At 35.7% G+C, this 22,513-nt stretch overlaps 1 protein-coding gene across 3 annotated transcripts in view; it reads left to right on the plus strand.

The window, feature by feature from the left end:
* The window catches only part of Lats1 (large tumor suppressor kinase 1), a 60,074-nt gene extending 37,794 nt beyond the window's left edge, over positions 1 to 22,280 (plus strand). The window contains exons 4-8 of one of the 3 annotated variants that reach the window (XM_076858144.1): positions 2,841 to 4,354; positions 6,290 to 6,872; positions 9,869 to 10,051; positions 10,238 to 10,344; positions 18,399 to 22,280. In XM_076858144.1, coding sequence (XP_076714259.1) covers positions 2,841 to 4,354; positions 6,290 to 6,872; positions 9,869 to 10,051; positions 10,238 to 10,344; positions 18,399 to 18,908 — 2,897 coding nt within the window. In that variant the 3' untranslated portion in view covers positions 18,909 to 22,280. Of the gene's footprint in view, positions 1 to 2,840; positions 4,355 to 6,289; positions 6,873 to 7,628; positions 7,693 to 9,868; positions 10,052 to 10,237; positions 10,345 to 18,398 lie in introns of those variants that run through there. The other 2 variants (XM_076858146.1, XM_076858147.1) reach the window with 2 other exon arrangements.
* Positions 22,281 to 22,513: the final 233 nt, after the last annotated feature.

The following is a 22,513-nucleotide window of genomic DNA, read 5'->3' on the forward strand; positions in this document are numbered from 1 at the left end:
ATATATATGCAGTGCTGAGAATCAAACCCAATGCTTCCTTTATTTGTTTATTTATTTTTCTGTGGTGCTGTGAATCGAACCCAGTGCCTTGAACATGCTAGGCAAGCACTCTGCCACTGAGCTGTAGCCCCAACCCCCCATTTTCTTTTTAAATTAAAAAATATTTTTTTAACTCATAAAAAATGGATGATTGATATGGTATTAGCTTCAGCTGGCTCTCAGAGGAAAGTGAGACTGGGCCTTGTGCCTGGAGGACTTGTCTGGCTTGCCCAGAGAGATAACTTTCTCTGAAGTCCAAAATGTTGCTACAGCCTAGATAAAGCAAAATGCTAAACTGTACATTCTGAACATATATTATTTTGTTCTGTTTTTTGCTCACATTATTACATATATTTTCTCTCAAGATAATATTAACCTTTCAATTTGTGGGTTTTTCTTTTAGGAGAAATGAATGAGTCCAAGAATAGACAGTGGCCTGGGACAAAGTTCCTCTGGGCTCTAGGTTTGATATTTGAGTTCAGTCTCTTCTCCAGTGGTTAATCCTTCCTGGTTAATGAGATTTCATAACAACTGCTTTCCTTCTGGGAAGGGAACTTCCCATAGTCAGATAAGTGCTTCTGAGAAAGTGAATCACTGACCATGGGGAAATGGGTGAAGGAGACCTTAGTTCTGACATTTTGTCCAGTTTAGCATGTCAGATCTTTGGGGTATCATTTTCTGAGCCTCAACAATGTTTTTTAAATAAATAAATAAATAAATCTATTTATTTATTTATTTACTTTAATTTTTTTTTTAAAGAGAGAGAGAAATTTTTTAATATTTATTTTTTAGTTTTAGGCGGACACAACATCTTTGTTTGTATGTGGTATTGAGGATCGAACCCGGGCTGCATGCATGCCAGGCGAGCACGCTACCGCTTGAGCCACATCCCCAGCCCTAAAAATTTTTATATATTTTTGAGAGGGCTGTCTCATTTTAAATCTGCTTTTTAAAATATATTGTCCATTTTCTTGCTTATTTCATTTATTCAGAAACTCCATCAAAGGCAGATACTATAAACTATACTGTATGAAATGTTCAGCTGGTTATCCCCTACTTTTTCTTTTAAAAGCCATGTTAAAATGTACTTAAAAGTAGGTATGGTGGTGCATGCCTGTTTTCCCAGCAAGTCTGTAGGCTGTGGCAGGAGGACTACAAATTCGAGGTAGCCTCTGTAACTTAGCAAGACCTTGTCTTAAAATAAAAAAAATAAAACGTTCTGGGGATGTGTAGCTCAGTGGTAAACTGAGGACCCAGGACCCTCCCCCGCAAAAAAAATAGTAGCTATATCTATCAAAATTACAAATGGACATACCCTTTGGTTCAGTAGTTTCGTCTCTAGAAATTTATCTGCAGATACCTGTGCGTATATATATATGTGTGTGTGTATATATGAAATTATATTTGCACAAAATTTTTCATTGCTTTATGTGTGTGGGGGGGAGACACACAAGACTGGAAACAGTATAAATGCCCATCTGTTAAGGCACTGATCAAATAAATTAAGATAATCTATACAATAGGTGGGAAAAACATGATAATATTTTATTCATTTATTTGCTTATTTATTTATTTAGTGCTAGGAATTGAGCCCAGGGGCACTTAACCACTAAGTCATATCCCCAGCCCTTTTTTATATTTTATTTAGAGACAGGGTCTTGTGCTAGCTTCGGCAGCACATATACTAAAATTAGAGACAGGGTCTTGCTGAGCTGCTTAGGGCCTCTAAGTTGCTGAGGCTGAGTTTGAACTCGTGATCCTACTGACTCAGCCTCCTGAGTCCTGGGATTATAGGTGTATACCATTGTGCCCAGCATAACATTACTTTAAAAGAGGAAACACTTTATATGCTGATATAGAACCTCCATTTTTTAAATGAAAGAAAAATGCAGGCACAATACTACATAGAAAGTATACTACTTTCCTCTCATGTACTAATGATGACATTAGTTACCTTTAGTGAAGGAAACTGCTGGGATAAGGGACAAAAGTGAGTATTATTTTGATTTTTTTTTTTTGGTGGTCCTAGGGATTAACCAGGCCCTTGTACATGCCAGGCAAGCACTCTACCAACTGAGCCATAATCCCAACTTTATATTGTATCTTATAAATTTTGAGCCATGAGAATATATTAGTCAAAAATAAACAAGCTTCATTATTTTATAATTATTTTTCTTTTGGGGCTAAATCAAGATAGTTAAAATGCAGTGCCTCACATAATTTTTTTTTGGTGGTGAGAACATTTCAAATTTCAGCAGATTTCAAGGATACAATGCTTTGTTATTAACTATGTCACCATGTTGTACAAATAGATCTTTTGAACTTGCTCCCATTTTCTTAATAAAAATTATTATTTTTTTAATACTGGAGATTGTACCCAGAGATACTTTATCACTATGCCCACCCATCTTTTTTTTTTCTTTCTTTATTTGTGTCTTGCTAAGTTGCTGGGGCTAGCCTCAAATTTATGATCCTCCTGCCTCAGCCTCCCAATTTCTTAATTCTTGAGACTCGAGTATCATTTAGTCATATCAGAATTTTTTTTTTTAAGAGAGAATGAGGGAGGGAGAGAGAGAGAGAGAGAGAATTTAAAAAAATTTTTTTTTTTTTTTTTAATTTATCGGCGGACACAACATCTTTGTTTGTATGTGGTGCTGAGGATCAAACCCGGGCCGCATGATGCCAGACGGGCGCTCTACCGCTTGAGCCACATCCCCAGCCCCTCATATCAGAATTTTAAGCTAAAGTTTTCAGAAGCAAGAGGTTAAAAATATGATTTTTTTTCTCTTTTATTATCATAGGGAGTGTGCAACAATCAATTAACCGTAAACAAAGCTGGAAAGGTTCTAAAGAATCTTTAGTTCCTCAGAGACATGGCCCACCTCTGGGAGAAAGTGTGGTCTACCGTTCTGAAAGTCCCAACTCACAGACAGATGTAGGAAGACCTTTATCTGGATCTGGTATAACAGCATTTGCTCAAGCTCACCCTAGCAATGGACAGAGAGTGAACCCCCCACCACCACCTCAAGTAAGAAGTGTTACTCCTCCACCACCTCCAAGAGGCCAGACTCCCCCTCCACGAGGTACAACTCCACCTCCCCCATCTTGGGAACCAAACTCTCAAACAAAGAGGTATTCTGGGAACATGGAATATGTAATCTCCCGAATCTCTCCTGTTCCACCTGGGGCATGGCAGGAGGGCTATCCACCACCACCTCTTAACACTTCCCCCATGAATCCTCCTAACCAGGGACAGAGAGGCATTGGTTCTGTTCCTGTGGGCAGACAACCAATCATCATGCAGAGTTCTAACAAATTTAACTTTCCACCAGGGAGACCTGGAATTCAGAATGGTGGTAGTCAGACTGACTTTATGATACACCAAAATGTTGTCCCTGCTGGCACTGTGAATCGACAGCCACCCCCACCGTATCCTCTGACCCCAGCTAATGGACAAAGCCCTTCTGCTTTACAAACAGGGGGGTCTGCTGCTCCTTCGTCATACCCAAACGGAAATATTCCTCAGTCTATGATAGTGCCAAACAGAAACAGTCATAACCTGGAACTTTATAACATTAATATACCTGGACTGCAGACAACTTGGCCTCAGTCATCTTCTGCTCCTGCCCAGTCATCCCCAAGCAGCGGGCATGAGATTCCTACATGGCAGCCTAACATACCAGTGAGGTCAAATTCGTTTAATAACCCCTTAGGAAATAGAACAAGTCACTCTGCTAATTCTCAGCCTTCAGCTACAACAGTCACTGCGATCACACCAGCTCCCATTCAACAGCCTGTGAAAAGTATGCGTGTATTAAAACCAGAGCTACAGACTGCATTAGCACCTACCCACCCTTCTTGGATACCACAACCAATTCAGACTGTTCAACCCAGCCCTTTTTCTGAGGGTACTACTTCCAATATGGCTGTTATACCACCTGTTGCTGAAGCTCCAAACTATCAAGGTCCACCACCACCTTATCCAAAACATCTGCTACACCAAAACCCATCTGTTCCTCCATATGAGCCTGTAAATAAATCTAGTAAAGAGGATCAGCCTAGCTTATCCAATGAAGATGAGGGTGAGAAAAGTTTTGAAAATGTTGATAGTGGGGATAAAGAAAAGAAGCAGATTACAACTTCACCTATCACTGTTAGGAAAAACAAGAAAGATGAAGAGCGAAGAGAATCTCGTATTCAGAGTTATTCTCCTCAGGCATTTAAATTCTTTATGGAGCAGCATGTAGAAAATGTCCTCAAATCTCATCAGCAACGTCTGCATCGTAAAAAACAATTAGAGAACGAAATGATGCGGGTAAAACTTTTTAAAATAACTATTTTATACTTAATCATCTGTTTCCTGGATAATTTATTTTAAAATATTGTGCTCCAGTATGTTTCTTATTTCTTACAGCAAGATATATTATTAGTCATTAAAGTGAATGAACTTTAAAGCATTTTTTATTATAGCATTTTATTTTAGTATTTCAAGATTTACTCAGAATTTCCTGTAGTAAAGTTCTTGTAAATTTTAAAAATATATAATTTATAATATACTGGCTTAGGTATATATAAACATTTTATACAGAAATTGGAATAAGGGTTATTTTCTAGATTTTATGCATTATCTTACAACCTTCAAAAATCAGTGAGAAATATCTGGGTCAAAGTATCAGACATCTCATCAATTAGTTTCCTCTTCTAATTTCATTTTAATAGTATTCTGAGAAAAATACGCTGATATTAATAAGTCAGAATATAAACACTTTGATCATTTTGATTTGTGTTGTGATTCTACATAAATACATAGTATCATGATCATCATCATCATTTTTATCATATGGTTAGAATTTGAAGATTTAATTTCTCATCTTATTACCAGTAAAAATCCAAGAAGCTCATACTTGTGATTTAACAACTTCACATACTTCATAAAGTTATTCTTCAAAAATGATTATTCTGAATCAGATTTTATATACAGCATTGTTATTCTTATTATAAACTAAATTGTGTTTGAGTAAAACCATGATTATTTCTATGACTTTATCCATATTGTAGTTCTTAGGATTTCTTACTAAAGTCTGTCTGTATGTATTTTCTTAGTTCATTTTTCCTTTTTCCTCTTCACTTTCACTAATAGCTGATTTAAACTTTTATGGTGTTGGAAGCTTTGCTGACTTCTGTAGCCTCCATTACTGTGTAGGCAAGTAAGATTTTAAGAGAAACAGTTCTATATTACTAAGTTTGGCATGCCACTCTTTTCTTAGAAGATGTTGCATGGAAATGTGCATCCTAACAGAAGCATGAGGTTGCTGTATTTTAATTAGTCTTGACATTTTAAAAATTAGGCCCTACTTTTCTAGTTGAATTCTTTTTCCATTTAGACCCTTCAGTTAGATCTTTATTAATTAGTTCTTTATTAGCCAAAAGAAACCCTTCTAAATCAGGCCTTCCATATCTACTTAGAAGGTTTTTTTATTTCTATTTCTGTGAGTCACACCAACTATTTTTTGGAATATTCCAAAATATCTAAAAGATACTTTGTAGCCAAACAATTTGTCCCTTTTAAATGAGATAGAGACACTTAAATTTTGTGGTTGCAGTGAGTCCTACCCCTTCTCTGATGCTCTAAGAAAGGTAAAAAAAGAGTATCAATGACTAGTACCTACTTCTTGAGAACAGGAAAAGGATTGATAGGGTAGAGAAAGCATTGTTCTGTTTGTAATACATCACTTTTATTTATTTATTTAGTTAGTTTTTAGAATAAATGAGCTTGGAATGCAAGAATTTTTTTTCATGTAGGATAAAATGAGAGGAAGAATATTTAAGACCTAGACATCCACAAAAAGTAGCATTTAGTGAAGGCAATCTAATCTATCATTTGGGATGAATATGCATGGAGACAGTTGAGAGTGCATGTGGACAAATATTTGTTTTATTGCACATTGGAAAGCTATTCTTTGAGTGTTCTATTAGAGAAGAATAGAAAGCTGACTGTTGGTATCCTCCTTTTCTTGTTTCCCTTAGCTGAATTTGCATAGTTACATTGTACATTCTGTTAACTATCTCTTAAGCTACTCTTTTGATCATTTAATTTTCTCTGAAATACATTCTAGATGTCTAACATGCTTTATTAAAAATTATTGTGCATTTAACCTTTACATATATGCCTGAATTTCTTCTAAGCTATTTCTAATACTGAATATTGAAGATGACAATTCCTCATTTAACATCTAGTTTATTTGCCTAGGTTGGATTATCTCAAGATGCCCAGGATCAAATGAGAAAGATGCTTTGCCAAAAAGAGTCTAACTACATTCGTCTTAAAAGGGCTAAAATGGACAAGTCTATGTTTGTGAAGATAAAGACCCTAGGAATAGGAGCATTTGGTGAAGTGTGTCTAGCAAGAAAAGTAGATACTAAGGCTTTGTATGCAACAAAAACTCTTCGAAAGAAAGATGTTCTGCTTCGAAATCAAGTCGCACATGTTAAAGCTGAGAGAGATATACTGGCTGAAGCTGACAATGAATGGGTAGTTCGCTTATATTATTCATTCCAAGATAAGGACAATTTATACTTTGTGATGGATTACATTCCCGGGGGTGATATGATGAGCCTCTTAATTAGAATGGGCATCTTTCCAGAAAATCTGGCACGGTTCTACATAGCAGAACTTACTTGTGCAGTCGAAAGTGTTCATAAAATGGGTTTTATTCATAGGGATATTAAGCCTGATAACATTTTGATTGATCGTGATGGTCATATTAAATTGACTGACTTCGGCCTTTGCACTGGCTTCAGATGGACACATGATTCCAAGTACTATCAAAGTGGTAAGCAAACTCAAAAATTTAATTTATAATAATGTGATTTATTTATGCAGTAAAATTTATGCAGTAAAAGATGGGGTCATCACTGGATGGGAGCCAAAAGACCTGGGTCAGGTCTTGAATTTTGGATAAACTTGGGTGAATTCTTTAGGTGCATAGACTTAGAAAATGAAACACTGTTAAATTTGATTAAATACTACTGATATTTTTTTCAGTTAAGCTGTTTAAAAAATTTTATTTTGAAGTAACAGATGGCGTTTTTTTAAATAGTTTTAAAGTGAAGCCTTATATCCAACAATCAGTACTTTACAAATCCTTAAATAATCACTTCACTTTCTGTCCTCCAGAGATAACCATTGTTTAAAAAGTTTATAATCAGATCTTTTCCTTTTCTCCAATTTTTATCACATGTATATATCCTTAAACAATATATTATTTTATTTTGCTTACTCTCCAGTCTTTATTTAAATGTAATCATTTTATTGTATTCTTCTGTGTTGGTTTCTTTTATTTGTTTGAGATTTCTCCATGTTTTTACATGTAACTTTTATTTTCACTGCTGTTTAGGATTCCATTATGCAACTGTTACACAGCTTATTTAATGCAAAATACTTTTTATGTGTAGATTCTATTTAGTCCTGTGACACTATGAGGCAGGATGAAGAAAAACAAAGCTTAGCTAGATAAGTAACTTGCTCAAGGTCAGACACAAATTAAGTGTAAGGGCTAGGCTTTGAACCCAGGTTTGTCTGATTACAGGGCCCATGTTATTTCTACCACACCACACTGCCTCACCAAGATTCCTTCAAGCGCTAATGGAAGTGTAAGTTGATCTAACATTTGTTGAATACTTACTATGTACTAGGTACTTTACATATATTCTAATTTAATGTTCATAACAATCCTCTGAGGTGTTATTAGCCTTCTGTGCTTCTGTGAACACAAGCAGGTTGATATTAAATGGGTGGAATTTTATGTCTCCTCAGATTCATCGTAATTATTAGTTGGAGTTTTTCTTAAAAACATCCCTAAGTTCTATTCCAGTCTTTTGAATAAAATTTTTCATTGGAAAATGGAAATCATACTTTAATCAAACTTCCCAGATGATTATTATAGGTAGATTAATTTCAGATATGATTCTAGGTGACTTCACGCCGTCATAGCTTTAAATGCTGTATATATTCAGTGACTTCCAAATCTTTCTTTTCAGAAATGATGTCTCTCTGAAATTACCAATTTCTGTATCCTGTTACTTACTGGGTGTTTCCACATGGATTTCCAGTAGGCTTTTCAGAGGTCATATTGGCAATAGGGGACTCTTAATAGCCATACTCATGTCTGCTTCCTTTGAGTAGTCCCCATTTTAGTATTTTAGTAAATTATACACACCTATGCCCACTGAGGTAACCTTCATTTTCTTTCCCATATTTTCACATCTGTTTCATCCATCCATCATCAGGTCCTGTGTATGCCACTACTAAAATGTACCCTGAATCTATGTCTATGTACTTCTCTGTAGATCCATGTCCCAGCTTATCTGTAACAGCTTTTTTTTTTTTTTTTTTTTTTTCTCTTACAGTACTAGGGATTGAACCAAGGGTCTTACATATGCTAGGCACTGAATTACATCCCCAGGCCCAGACTGGATCTTAGTAAGCTGTCCAGGCTAGCCTCAAACTGATGGTCCTCCTGCCTCAACCTCCCATATAGCTGGGATTATAAACATGTGCCAACACATTCAGCTTTTTCTTTTCCTTTTTTATTGTACTAGGAATTTAACCCAGGGGTGCTTAACCACTGAGCCATATCCCCAGCCCTTTTTATTTTGAGACAAGTTCTCAGTAAATTGCTGAGGCTGGTTGCAAACTTGTGATCCTTGTATCTCAGCCTCCTGAGTCGCTGGGATTAAAAGACACAATGTCTTGCTATGTTGCTCAGGCTGACTTTAAATTCCTAAACTTCTGGATTCAAGTGATTCTCCTGCTTTCGCCTTCTGAGTAGTTGGAACTACAGGCATGCACCAACACCATTTTGTGCTTGGGCTCAAACCTAGGGTCTTATGCATGTAAAATATCTGTGCTACCACTGAGCTGTACCTTCAGCCTTGTCATCTATTTTAATTTGTGTATTTGTTGTGTTTCTTCCCATATTAGAATGTGAGATGCCTGAATGAAGAATCTTATTTTTTATTAATGTCATTTGTTGAGTGGATCACAGATCTAATTTGAAAATTTGCCCAGAAGAGTAAAGGAATAGCCTTGACTTTTAAATATGTACGCACTAGGTATTGAATGCATGAGCTTTACCACTGAGCTATTATTTTTTAAGTTGCTTAAGGCCTCATTAAGTTGTTGAGGCTGGCCTAGAATTTCTGCCTCAGCCTCTGAAGTCACTGGGATTTCAATCGAGTAGCACCATACCTGGCCTGAATAACATCCTAATCCTACCTACTCATGACATATTATTATCATTTAACTTTAAGTAAATTAGTGAGTCTTGCATTTTTTATAATGTAAAAGTTTTCCTATTCATGTCTCAGAAAACAGGCCCTAGTCAATAATAAACACCATCAGTGATTTGGCATATTTTATAGTTTAAATTGTCACTCAGTATCATTCTATCTTTTTTTTTTTTTAATACTTATTTTTTAGTTGTAGTTGGACACGATACCTTTATTTGTTTTTAGTGGTGCTGAGGATTGAATCTAGGGCCCTGCGCCTGCTAGGCGAGTGCACTACCACTGAGCCACAACACCAGCCCTCATTCTATCTTTTCTTAAAATAGCTTAAAGGAAAGAAATAACTTTAAAGCCCCACAGCTATTAAGCAGATTAGGTAGAATTCAGAATCAGCTCTGCATGGCTCCAAATCCCAAACAATTTCATTAGACCACCTAATACATGTTGTTAACCCAAAATCATGGTATCAGAAGATTAAACAGACTTTAGATTTACTTTTGTCTTTGTTGCTTTCATTTATTGTTGTTCTTTTTCTGTACAGGAGACCATCCTCGGCAAGATAGCATGGACTTCAGTAATGAATGGGGTGATCCCTCAAATTGTCGATGTGGAGATAGATTAAAGCCATTAGAGCGGAGAGCTGCACGCCAGCACCAGCGATGTCTAGCACATTCTTTGGTTGGGACTCCCAATTATATTGCACCTGAAGTATTGCTGCGAACAGGTAAAGCATTTTAAAATAAATAATCTCAATAGGCCTTTAGACAACCAAAATTTACACTAAAATATGCCTTATTTTTCAACCTTATTATGAAATATTGATTTTAGAGTGTAAATTGGTGGATCAATGTTAGTGTTGTATTAATTCTGAGCATTTTTAAGTTTATAAGTTTTTGGTATCTTATTTTAGGATATACACAGTTATGTGACTGGTGGAGTGTTGGTGTTATTCTTTTTGAAATGTTGGTGGGACAGCCTCCTTTCTTGGCACAGACACCATTAGAAACACAAATGAAGGTAAGGTATAGACTATACCAAAAGAATTATCCTAGAGGGCTGGGAATGTAAATCGGTTGGTAGGGTGCTTGCCTTGCATGCACAAGGCCCTGGGTTCAATCCCCAACACCATAAAAAAGAAAAAAAAAAAAAAAAAAAAGAATTATCACCGAGTCCTATATCATATGCCTTTATTTATTAGTGCAATTTGAGTATCAAATTTCATATATGTTCACATTTTCAAATATTTGTATATGCATAATGAAATATCTTGGTAATGATACCCAAGTCTAAACACAAAATTCATTAGTTTCATTACCCCTTACATAGACTGAAGGAAATTTTATACAACATTTTTAGTGTGCCTTTGTGGGCATTTTGTTGCTATTTTGTTTATTCCAAAATCATAACAAACCCAAGGCCTCAGACATGCAAGGCAAGTTCTTGCTACTGAGCTATGTCCCCAGCCCCTGTTCTTTCTTCTGAACTAAAATCATCATGTGAGGTCAGGTGTGGAATTGTCCATTTGTGGCATCATGTGAGCCCTAAAACCATTTTGAATTGTATAGCATTTCAGACTTTGGATATTTAGATTAGGGGTGCTCAACCTGTATTTCACTTAGAAGTATCTTAATCTGGAGTTAAAGAATAAATTTATAAGGGTATGTGAACCCACTAAAATTCCATGCATGATTTTTTTTTTTTTTTTAATGGGTATTGGGGTTTGAACTCAGGGGCACTGAACCACAGAGCCACATCCCCAGCTTTCTTTTGTCTTTTATTTAGAGCTAGGGTCTCACTGAGTTGCTTAATGCCTTGCTATTGCTATGGTTGGCTTTGAACTCTCAATCCTCCTGCCTCAGCCTCCCAAGCAGCTGGGATTATAGGCGTGTGCCACCTCACCCAGCTTTTTTTTTCTTAAGGGAGAAAAAAAGATTTATTTTGGCTCTTGGTTTCAGAGGTTGCAGTTCACCATAGCTGTGAGGGAGACAAAGGGAGAAGAACAGGGAGAGAGTGAAAGAGAGGGAGAGAGGGAGGGAGAGAAAGGAGGAAAAAGATTCCATGTATGAATTTCCATCTTCCTCATCCACCATCACAATACTGTCACGTCTACCTTCAATATACTCTGTGACTATACACTTTATCATCCCATACAACTACACTTATTTTTATCTTCCTAAAGTTCTTAAGTCTCTAGATTTATTCCATTTACTCCTTGTCAGCCACTGCCTCTTAGCTTATCTCCATTCATGCACATTCTAGCCCCAGACTACAAATATACACCTATATCTCTGCCCACATTGACCATACATTGCTCCATTGAAAATACTTTAATGTTTCCTAGTACATGAGTTAAAGTCTAAATTTTTCCTGTGTTTTTTATTTATACTATTCGCTCTACCTGGAATCTTACTTCTTCCTACCTTTTGTACTTTCTCTAATCACTGGAACAACCCCAAATAAAACTATACCACAAATAAAATGTAAGCCTGGTTAACTCTTGATCATTCTTATTCTTTGAGAGTATCTTGAGAAAACATCTCTTCTATGACCCCTTCTCAAAGGTATAATTACTTCTATAATTGCATTAAATATATTTTAAAACTTATTAGAATTTCCTATAGTATAGGTCTGCTGATAATGTGTTCCCTCAAGTTTATCTCAAAGTGTCTTTTTTAAGAAATTAACTTTGTATTGGTGCATTATAGTTATACATAAAATGAGTTCATTCATACATGCATAATTTGGTCTGTTTCATTCCTTTGCATCTCTCCTTTCCGTCCTCTTCCTCCTCTTATCACCTACCTGTACTCTACTGGTCTCCCTTCTATTTACATAAGTTCAAGGCCAGCCTTAGTAATTTAGCCAGGCCTTAAGCAACTTAGTGAGACTCTGTCTCAGAAAAGTAAATGGTTTATGAATGTAGCGTAGTGTTAAAGTACCCATGGGTTCAGTCCCCAGTACCAAAAATAAAAACAGAGTTAGACATGAAGGAATAATAGACATAAAGCTATAATACTTTTAGAAGAAAACATAAGAGAAAACTTTGTGGCTTAGGGTTAGATAAAGAATTCTTAGTTTAATGTTAATCTTTTCCTCCTGCTCTTCCTCCCTGCTCAGTTCTTAGTTGCTCTCATTATATTAAAGAAGACATTTGGCATTTGTTTTTTAGGGATTGGCTAGCTTCACTTAGCATAATCTGCTCTAATGCCATCCATTTCCCTGCAAATTCCATGATTTTGTCATTTTTTAGCGCAGAGTAATACTCCATTGTGTATAAATGCCACATTTTTTTAATCCGTTCATCTATTGAAGGGCATCTGGGTTGGTTCCACAGTCTAGGTATTGTGAAGATTAACATTAAACAGAAACATGAGGTGGGAGGGAAAGGGAGAGAAAAGGGAAATTGCATGGAAATAGAAGGAGACCCTCATTGTTAAACAAAATTACATATAAGAGGTTGTGAGGGGAATGGGAAAAAAAAACAAGAAGAGAAATGAATTACAGTAGATGGGGTAGAGAGAGAAGATGGGAGGGGAGGGAGGGGGGATAGTAGAGGATAGGAAAGGTAGCAGAATACAACAGTTACTAATATGGCATTATGTAAAAATGTGGATGTGTAACCGATGTGATTCTGCAATCTGTATTTGGGGTAAAAATGGGAGTTCATAACCCACTTGAATCTAATGTATGAAGTATGATATGTCAAGAGCTTTGTAATGTTTTGAACAACCAATAAAAAAAGGGGGGGGGGGGAAGAATTCTTAGGAAAGATGCCAAACTCATGATCTATAATAGAAAAAGTTGATAATTTGGACTTCATCCAAATTAAGAAGTTTGGCTCTACCAGAGACACAGTCAAGAAAATGAAAAGACAAACTACAGTGTGCAAATTATATATCCAACACAGCGGTTTTAACTACACTAGAGAAGGACGTGCAAAGTACAAGAGTAAGAAAACAAACAACCCAGGCCAATGATCTGACAGATTTTCTTGTGTGGATCAAAACTGTGTCTGTTTAAATCTTCCAGGATGTGTTGAAACAAACACAGGCATCTTGACGGGTCCCTCAGTGGAATAGTAGATGGTACTTGGATCACAGATGCTACTGTCTTACCAAATTTTAACAGTTGCTCCTTCATGTTGTGCTTCTGGTTGTTGTATGTGTCTGATAAGGTTCTAGAATTTCAAAATAATTGATTTTTACAATTTAATGGCCATTGTATGTGACATCTCCCTCTGTTATGCTTTTAACATATTATCCCTTTGTATAGTTTTATTTATGGTTGTTCCAGTGACTAGAAAATACATATAAGCTTTCACAATCTACTTAGAATGGTATTTCATCACTTTGAGATAAATGTAGAACCTTACTAGTTCCTATTACTCTCTACCCTTTATGTAGTAGCGATATACTACACCTGTATACATTTAAAACCTTATCCAACAGCATTACTGTTTATGCTTTCAACCATCATCTTTTTTGAGGGTGCGGTATACTAGGGATTGAACTCAGTGACATTCAACCACTGAGCCACATCCCCATCCCTATTTTGTATTTTATTTAGAGATAGGGTCTCATTGAGTGCTTAGTGCCTTGCTTTTGCTGACATTGGCTTTGAACTCGTGATCCTCCTGAGCCTTGGGATTACCAGCATGCACCACGGTGCCTGGCAACCATCATCTTATTTTATTTTAAAGAACTCAATACGAGAAGAATAAGCCAGGTGCAGTGGCACATACCTGTAATCTCAGCTATTCTGGAAGCTGAAGCAGGAGGATAGCAAGTTCAAGGCCAGCCTCAGGAATTTATTAGCAAGTCTGTCAAAATAAAAAGTAAAAAAGTTCAATCCCCTATCCCCTTGCTTTTCCTATATTCCTGATGTTTCAAGATTCATTCTTTTTTTTTTTTTTCATAGTTTCTTAGTTGTATTTGGACACAATATCTTTATTTATTTTTATGTGGTGCTGAAGATTCAACCCAGTGCCTCACACAAGTGAGGCGATCGCTCTACCACTGAGCTACAGCCCCAGCCCTCAAGATTCATTCTTTATCAGTTCTCTAGAGCTTCCCTGAGCAAATATTTTAGAACAGTTTTGCTTGCAACAGATTAAAATCTTTTAATTTTCCTTAAATTTAGAATGTCTTGACTCTGCCTGCCTTAAGATAAAAAATTATCACGTGGTATATGTCTTGATCCATTTTCTGTTGGTAAAACAATACCTAGGGATGCAGTATTTTTATAAAGAAAAGAGGCTGGTTTTGCTCATCATCCTGGAGACTGGGAAGTCCCAAGATTGGGTGGCCTTATGTGGTGAGGACCGCATGCCACTTCATAACATGGCAGAAGTTGGAAGTAGAAACACCCATGGGCAGAGATAAAACAAACAAAAAAAGCCTTGCTTTATTATAACCTGCTCTGTGGTGTCCAGTCCAGTGCCATAGAGTGAGAACTCTGACTAATTCCTATGAGACGGCATTAATGCCTTCATGAAGGTTGAACCCTCATGTCCCAAATGTCTCTTTAAATATTATGTATTTATTTATTTTTAGGGTACTGAGGGGTGAACCCAGGACCTTGCACATGCTAGGCAAGCACTCTACCACTAAGCTATACCCTCAGCCCTTTTCATTTTGAGACAGTCTTACTAAGTTGCCCAGGCTTTCCTTGAACTTGGGTTCCTCCTGCCTCAGCCTCCCAAGTAGCTGGGGCATTTAAAAATGTGTACTTCCTTCTGTCCTCTGATTTAATAGGACATTCTGTAGTCATTCTTATTCTTCAAGTAATATACTATTTTCCCTTGCCTTTTTTTTTTTTTAATGGTGCTGAGGATTGAACCCAGAACCTTATGCATGCAAGTCAAGCATCCTACCAACTGAGCTAAATCCCCAGTACAACCTTGCCATTTTTAATAATTTATTTTCTTTAATTTTTAGTATTGTAATCGTGTAAGAAATCATGGATTTCTTAGGGTTTATCCTATTCAGTGTTCACTTAATTGAAGCATCTTAAATTTTCGCCCTCCCCTGGGGATTAACTCAGATGTGCTTTGCCACTGAGCTTCAGCCTCAACCCTTTTTATTTTATTTTTCATTTTCAGACAGGGTCTCACTAAGTTACTGAGGCTGACTTTGAACTTGAAATCTTCCTGCCTCAGCCTCCTGAGTTATTAGGATTAGAGGCAGGTGCCACCATGGTTGACTTTAGTATATTCTTTAGCATTAGATCCATGTAGATCCAGTTTGAAGGGTGAGCTCAGTAGTTCATAAACAACTTTATGGGGTTAATATTCTTCCCTCCCTATGATGTCCATAATACTTTCTAGTTCCCTGGAACTCCCCTTTTCAGTTTTCTGACCAGAAAAGGAGGCTTTGTTTGCCCCCACTCTGCCCTATATTTCACATAAATGCACAGCATCCAGGATAACATAGCAAGAGGACAGAGGGAGAGAGAAAATAAGCAACAGATATATGAACCATCTTCTGCCTTTTGTTTTTTAGTTGTAGATGGACACAATACCTTTATTTTATTTATTTTTTGTGGTGCTAAGGATTGAACCCAGTGCCTCACATGTGCTAGGCAAACACTCTACCACTGAACCATAACCCCAGCCCCATCTTCTCTCTCTCTCTCTCTTTTTTACTTATTTTTATGTGGTGCTGAGGATTGAACCCAGGGCTTTGCATGTGCTAGGTGAGTGTTCTACCGCTGAGCCACAACCCCAGCCCCTTAAGCCCTTTTTTTAAAAAAATTTTGAGACAGGTTCTCACTGAATTGCTCAGGTCCTCAATAAATTGCTGCCCTTGAATTCGTGAATCTCCTGTCTCAGCCTCTTGAGGCACTGGGATTATAGGTGTACACCACCACACCTGGCTCTAACCGTCTTCTCGAGACTACATGCTGCATGATTTAATTTCCAATTGGAAAAGAAGTTTCCCTCTCAAGAGTTTTCAGTGTCTACAGGACCTTTTGCCACCTATATTGCTGCCAAGAAACTCCTTTCATGGAACTCCCTGAACCTGAACCTGAACTAGGAGGACATCTCCTTGAATGCTGACTGTTTGTGTGGTGCCTTCTCCATGATTTGGGTTACCTTGAGTTTAGGTTGGGAGAGATAAGAGAGAAAAAACGATAAACTTGCCACCAGGTGTGATACTTTGGATCCTCACCTCCTTGCCAGCCTGGCTGATATTTATTTCATAGGCTCCTCAAATATTTTCTCTGACATTCTCTCCAGGTTTTATAGCTGCATTCTGTTGAAAAGATAAGGTAGAGTACACCTAGTATTTCTTATTGAAAACTAGAACCTCTCTGTCTGCTTGTAGAATTTTCTTTCTCTTTGATTTTCTGCAGGTTGACTATAATGTACCTAAATGTAGTTTTCTCTGTATTTATCTTGTTCAACGTTTACTATGTCTTTCATCAAATTATGTCATCAATTCAAATATTTCTTGGCTTCCTTCTCTCCTTCTGGGTTCTTACTTATTACACATATGGTATCCATTTGTTGTTGTCCATTTTGTCCTTATGCTTTATTTATTTTTTATTCTAGTTTATTCTTTCAGTGCTTCAATTTACATAATTTATATTGATCCTTCTTTGAATTAACTCTTTGTTTTGATGTGTCTTGTTTTTTTAACCATAAACTAAAAATCCCTGAATGTTCCTTTTAATGAAAAATAAGCCAGGTTTGGTGTACACACCTGTAATCATGGCAACTCAGAAGGCTGAGGCAGGAGGATCACAAATTCAAAATGAGCCTCAGCAACCTTGAGGCCCTAAGCAATTTAGTGAGATCCCATCTCAAAAATAAAAAATGAAAAGGGCTAGGGATACGACTCAGTGGTAAAGCACCCCTGGGTTAAATCCCTGGGACCAAAAAATAAAATAAAAGAGGGACATAGCTCAGTGATTAAGCACCTCTGGGTTCAATCCCTGATACCAACAAATAAAAATAAATAAGTAACTTAAATGGGCTGGGGATATCATTCAGTCGTAAGGTTCCTCTGGGTTCATTCCCCAGAAACCAAAAAAAGGTAAAAAGAAAAACATCCCATTGATTATGTATTTTCATTTGTCCTGAAATAAGTGATGAAACCACATATAAATATTACTATATCATTATTTTTTCCAAAAAGAATTTTTAAAACATTATGTTATATATACCTGTAATTCACCAATAAAAAAAAATGTGGGAGAGGTCAAGAAATAGCAATCAATAAAAATTCCTGGATCTTCCCCCGCCCCCCCCCAAAAAAATTATTAGTTGAAGTATCTCCTTTTTCTAACCTAGGATAAAACTTCAAAATGAACAGATACTACTATAGGAGTTTATTTTTCTTCCCTCCACATTAACTAATTTGTACCAATATGAATAAGGAAAAATGGGTTCATTTATTCACTTATTTGATAAATAATGTATTGATTATTATTTATCATCATCTCAGGTTGATGATGTCCAAATTAAATTACAATGCATTTGAGCACTTAACAGGAATACCCAAAATCTATTTCTATGTTCTGAGTCTTTTCTCATTACCCCCTGCCTCTGAGAATTCACTTGATATTCGTTTTTTCCTTTATTTCATTTTACTCTCAAGAAGAACAAAGATTTATTGAACATCTAATATTTGCCAGGCAATTTTCCAAGTACTGGGAAATACAAAGACAATTAAAACATAATTCCTAGCCTTATGTAATATTGCACTCCAACAGGATACAGATAGGTACCACAATAGTATTAGAAATATTATAACAGAAGCAAGTTTATGTCTTAGGGGAGGCAGAGTAAAGTAGTGAAAATAGTCATTCCTACCAGAAGGACTTAACAAAGCAGGTTAAAAAAAAACATTCTGAGTCTTCTGTGAGCATAAGTTCATAAGTTGCCTGGAGAGGAGGGGCCAGGAGGAAAATTTATTTCTCAGCAGATTCATTATTAAATGTATGAAGGGTAAAATACTATTCAATTTATTAAAAATAACCAATAGTCCAGTAAAGTTTTGGTATAAAACTTGGAAGAAATTTTTGGTTTTCATCTCTTCCCTCCTAACTTTTAAAATTCTTCTTTAAAGGTTATCAATTGGCAGACATCTCTTCACATTCCTCCACAAGCTAAACTGAGTCCAGAAGCCTCTGATCTGATCATTAAACTTTGCCGAGGACCAGAAGATCGCTTAGGGAAGAATGGTGCTGATGAAATAAAAGCTCATCCATTTTTTAAAACAATTGATTTTTCCAGTGATCTGAGACAGCAGTCTGCTTCATACATTCCTAAAATCACACACCCAACCGATACATCAAATTTTGATCCTGTTGATCCTGATAAGTTATGGAGTGATGATAATGAGGAAGAAAATGTAAATGATACTCTCAACGGATGGTACAAAAATGGAAAGCACCCTGAACATGCTTTCTATGAATTTACCTTTCGAAGGTTTTTTGATGACAATGGCTACCCATACAATTATCCAAAGCCTATTGAATATGACTACATTAATTCACAAAACTCAGAGCAACAGTCGGATGAAGATGATCAGCAAACAGGCTCAGAGATTAAAAATCGTGATCTAGTGTATGTTTAACGCACTAGGAAATACTTGTAATGAGGATTGGAAAAAGGCCTGAGATGCAGGATTTTTTGAAGTTCCAAGAGTAAAATTATGCAAATGTAGCAGAGCTATGTATGTGTGCTCTGTGTACAATATTTTATTTTCCTAAATTCTTTTAAAATGTTAATTTATTCCAGCCTTTTAAATCAGTAATGTAGAAAAAAATTGTTATAAGGAAATTAAATTATGAACTGAATATTATAGTCAGTTCTTGGTACTTAAAGTACTTAAAATTAAAAAATAGTGTTTTGTTGAAAAGGAGAAACCTGGTATCTATTTGTATATATGCTAAATAAGTTTAAAATTCCAGAGTTTTTGAAAATTTTTTGAAAACAGTTTTAGTTTTATCTTGCTTTAACCAAATATAAAACATACCCTTATTTACAGAGTTCTTTTCCCTCATAACCTTGTTTTGGGTACAAAATAAGCTAGAGAAATTAAGCCATCACTGTGGAGAGTTTTCCCAGGCTAATGATAATCTATATAAGTAATGTGCTGAAACAGGAAATACAAGTTGGAAACATATGTTCATCAGAAGGAAAAATAATGAAAGTGTCTTTTTTCCTCCCTCTGTGGAATATTTCATTTAGCATTTTGTTTTTCTCAGTAATTACTGGCTTTAAAAAGAAGCCAAAGCACTAAAAGTTTTCTTCCATATTGGTATTATTGCTGCTTCCAAGTTTTAAAAGGGAAAAAAGTTGCCATAAATCAAATTTTTCAAATACTAAAAGATAAGATCTTTCATATTTTTACTTTGAAATTTTAAAGTTCCACCACCTTAGCCAGAGAAATTACTTTCAGTTTATATAAAACTTTGATTAGAATTTATTTGTGTATACTCAATAAAAAAAGTACTTTTTCTAGGGGTTAAGGATGTAGGTCAGTGGTAGACTGCCAGGCTCTGGCTTCAATCCCAGCACTGAGGGCGGGGGAGTACTTTTTCTGTACAATGACTAGTTTTTATTATGTCATCAATGTTGTAGGTTTCTTCTTTCAGAACAGTGTTGCATATACAGATTGTTTTTGGCAAAGGAAAATGTGGCTGTTTGACAATATTTTATCTAAGAGCAGATTAACTGGTGAGAAAAATAATTCTTAATTCTTAATTGTGATGGCCATTAGTAACCAGGAAAATTTACATAGTGGTCTTAGTAGAAAATTCAAGTCCTAACTTATTTAAGGTTAATAATGTTTTTCAATATTTCTATTTATATAATGTGGATTCAAACCAAAATACATATAGGTGATCTTTTAGGAAGGGAAATTGGACTCCATCCTAACCTTAGTAAAATTCGTATTTTATTGCCTTTGCTTAACCTTCATTGATACGTAATTATTTTATCAAAACTTAATGTCTGTACGTAAAAGGCAAAATTTTAGTGATTTACAGACTTCCAGCTTTCTTCATGTGAAAGCTGATGGAGACCATATATGTAGTAATATTAAAGGGAAAGATGTCTTGATTGAATTGAGGGGAGGGGAAAACATTAGTTCACACTTCCCACCTTTCTATAAGTGGCCCTCTCAGAGCTCAGCTTGAAAACTACTGCCATGTATTAATGGATCTTTGGGGTCACTGATTCTTTTGAGAATCTGATGAAAGCCAAGGACTCTCGTCTCAGAAAAAAGTGCACAGCAACACATATGCAAAAAATGTTGCATGCAGTTTTAGGACATTCAGGGCACGTTGAAACCTGTCACAAAGTACAGGTTAAGGACCTCTGTCCTGTAAGAAAATTGCCATGTTAAACTAAGAATTTTACTTTTAATTTACTGATCAATACTGAGATTAGAACATCTTGTGGAAATACTGGTAATTTGTGATGGTAAAGATCTGTAGCATGTGATAAGATGACACTATGAATACCTCTCTTGCTGGAAGAATGCTAAGATGTTTTAGACACACCATTTTGAGGGCACTAAAATGTTTGGCTCATTTCAAGCTTGATAGAGAAATATTTCTAAAGGATTTCAGATCAGAGAATTTTAAGAATGCACTACCATAAGATGGCAGTCTTCACTTCATGGAACATTGTTTAGTTCTATAAAATCCTATGCAAAACAAACTAGTTCAAGCATTTTTAGTTTGGTACTCACATTGTTCTTTTGAGCTTTTTCATTCAGATTTACTTACAGTTTCATTTAGTTGTTTTACTTCTGGACTGTGGTGCAATACAGTAGAAAACCAACTTTGTTACATTTACATTATAGGAAAACTTATGGTGCTGTCTCCCCCCTCACCTCCCCACAATCTGTACTGCCCCTTTTCCTCAACTCTAAGACACTACAGACTCTATTCTTTCAAAGTTTCCTCTGACAGTATAAGCTTTTTGTGCTTGTCTGAAGTAGTATACAAGCCATTGGTATATGCTGTTTTAATAATTTGGATATACTTAATAGCCATCTTATATCCTAACCACATCCAGTTCTTCCAGTATAAAATCTGGTGCTTCTGACCAAAAAGATGAGAACAACAACATTGAAAATCTGGATGCTCTCAATTGAAATTGGAGTGAAAACATTGGTTCTACATGTTTTCCTTTTAAAATAATTTTCTCATTGAAAAACTTGCTATCTTTCTTGTAGTTACCCTTCTTATGCATATCACATAGTATTTATAAAGTGTGTTCTATAATATGTAATTGTAGATACTGTTATATATTATCCAGTGACATCTTAAGGCAGGCCCTATTGCTGTATCTTTTTTACTTTCTTATTTGTAATAGAACTATAGAATGTATGACTAAGAAGTCACTTTGAGATTGACTTTTTTAAAAAGTTATTACCTTCTGCTGTTGCAAAGTGCAAAACTGTGAGTGGAAATGTTTTATTCTGACTTAATAATATGTTAGAAATTAGAGAATACAGTGGGAGGATTTTTAGATATTGCTGCTGCTGTTACCCAAGGTACTTTAGAAATTTTTCTTTAAAAAAAAAAAATCCTTTGGTATTTAAAGTGAAACACTTACCCTGTTTTGTTTTAATCCAAATCAAAAAGTAATTTGGGTCAACATTAGTATATTGTAATGTGCCTTAATATATCCCTTTGTGAAAGGCACTACACAGTTTACTTTTATATTGTATTGTGTATATAAGTATTTTGTATTAAAATGGGATCAATGGCAACAATACAGTTTTATAAAACAATGCTTTGTTAGAAAAAGGAATTACAGCTTTGCAATATAATTAATTTGTTTTGCATACTTCTGAATGTATTAGAATGAATAATCAGCCTGTTTTTAATGAATCTATTTGTATTTCCCCAGTCATTTCCTCTAGTGTAATGTTTGCTGGGATAATAAAAGAAAGCAAAATCAAATCATTCACTTATGTGTGGAAAAATAACTTTTAAGCTGCTTAAGTGTGTTTTTGTTCAGAAATATATTTTAATCTCTATTATCAGAAAGTATATGATTGAAAATGTGATGCTTTGAAATTAAAAATACATGTAACTAATGATAGTATTTAGTTAGGTTAAAGTATATTGTATACATCATAATCCAATACAATGTTTCATTTTTTTTCTAGAATAGGTACAATAAATATTTCAAGGTTTCCGGTTTCCTTCAGATTTCCAG

This window comes from Callospermophilus lateralis, chromosome 6 (assembly GCF_048772815.1).
Source record: "Callospermophilus lateralis isolate mCalLat2 chromosome 6, mCalLat2.hap1, whole genome shotgun sequence".
NCBI lineage: Eukaryota > Metazoa > Chordata > Mammalia > Rodentia > Sciuridae > Callospermophilus > Callospermophilus lateralis.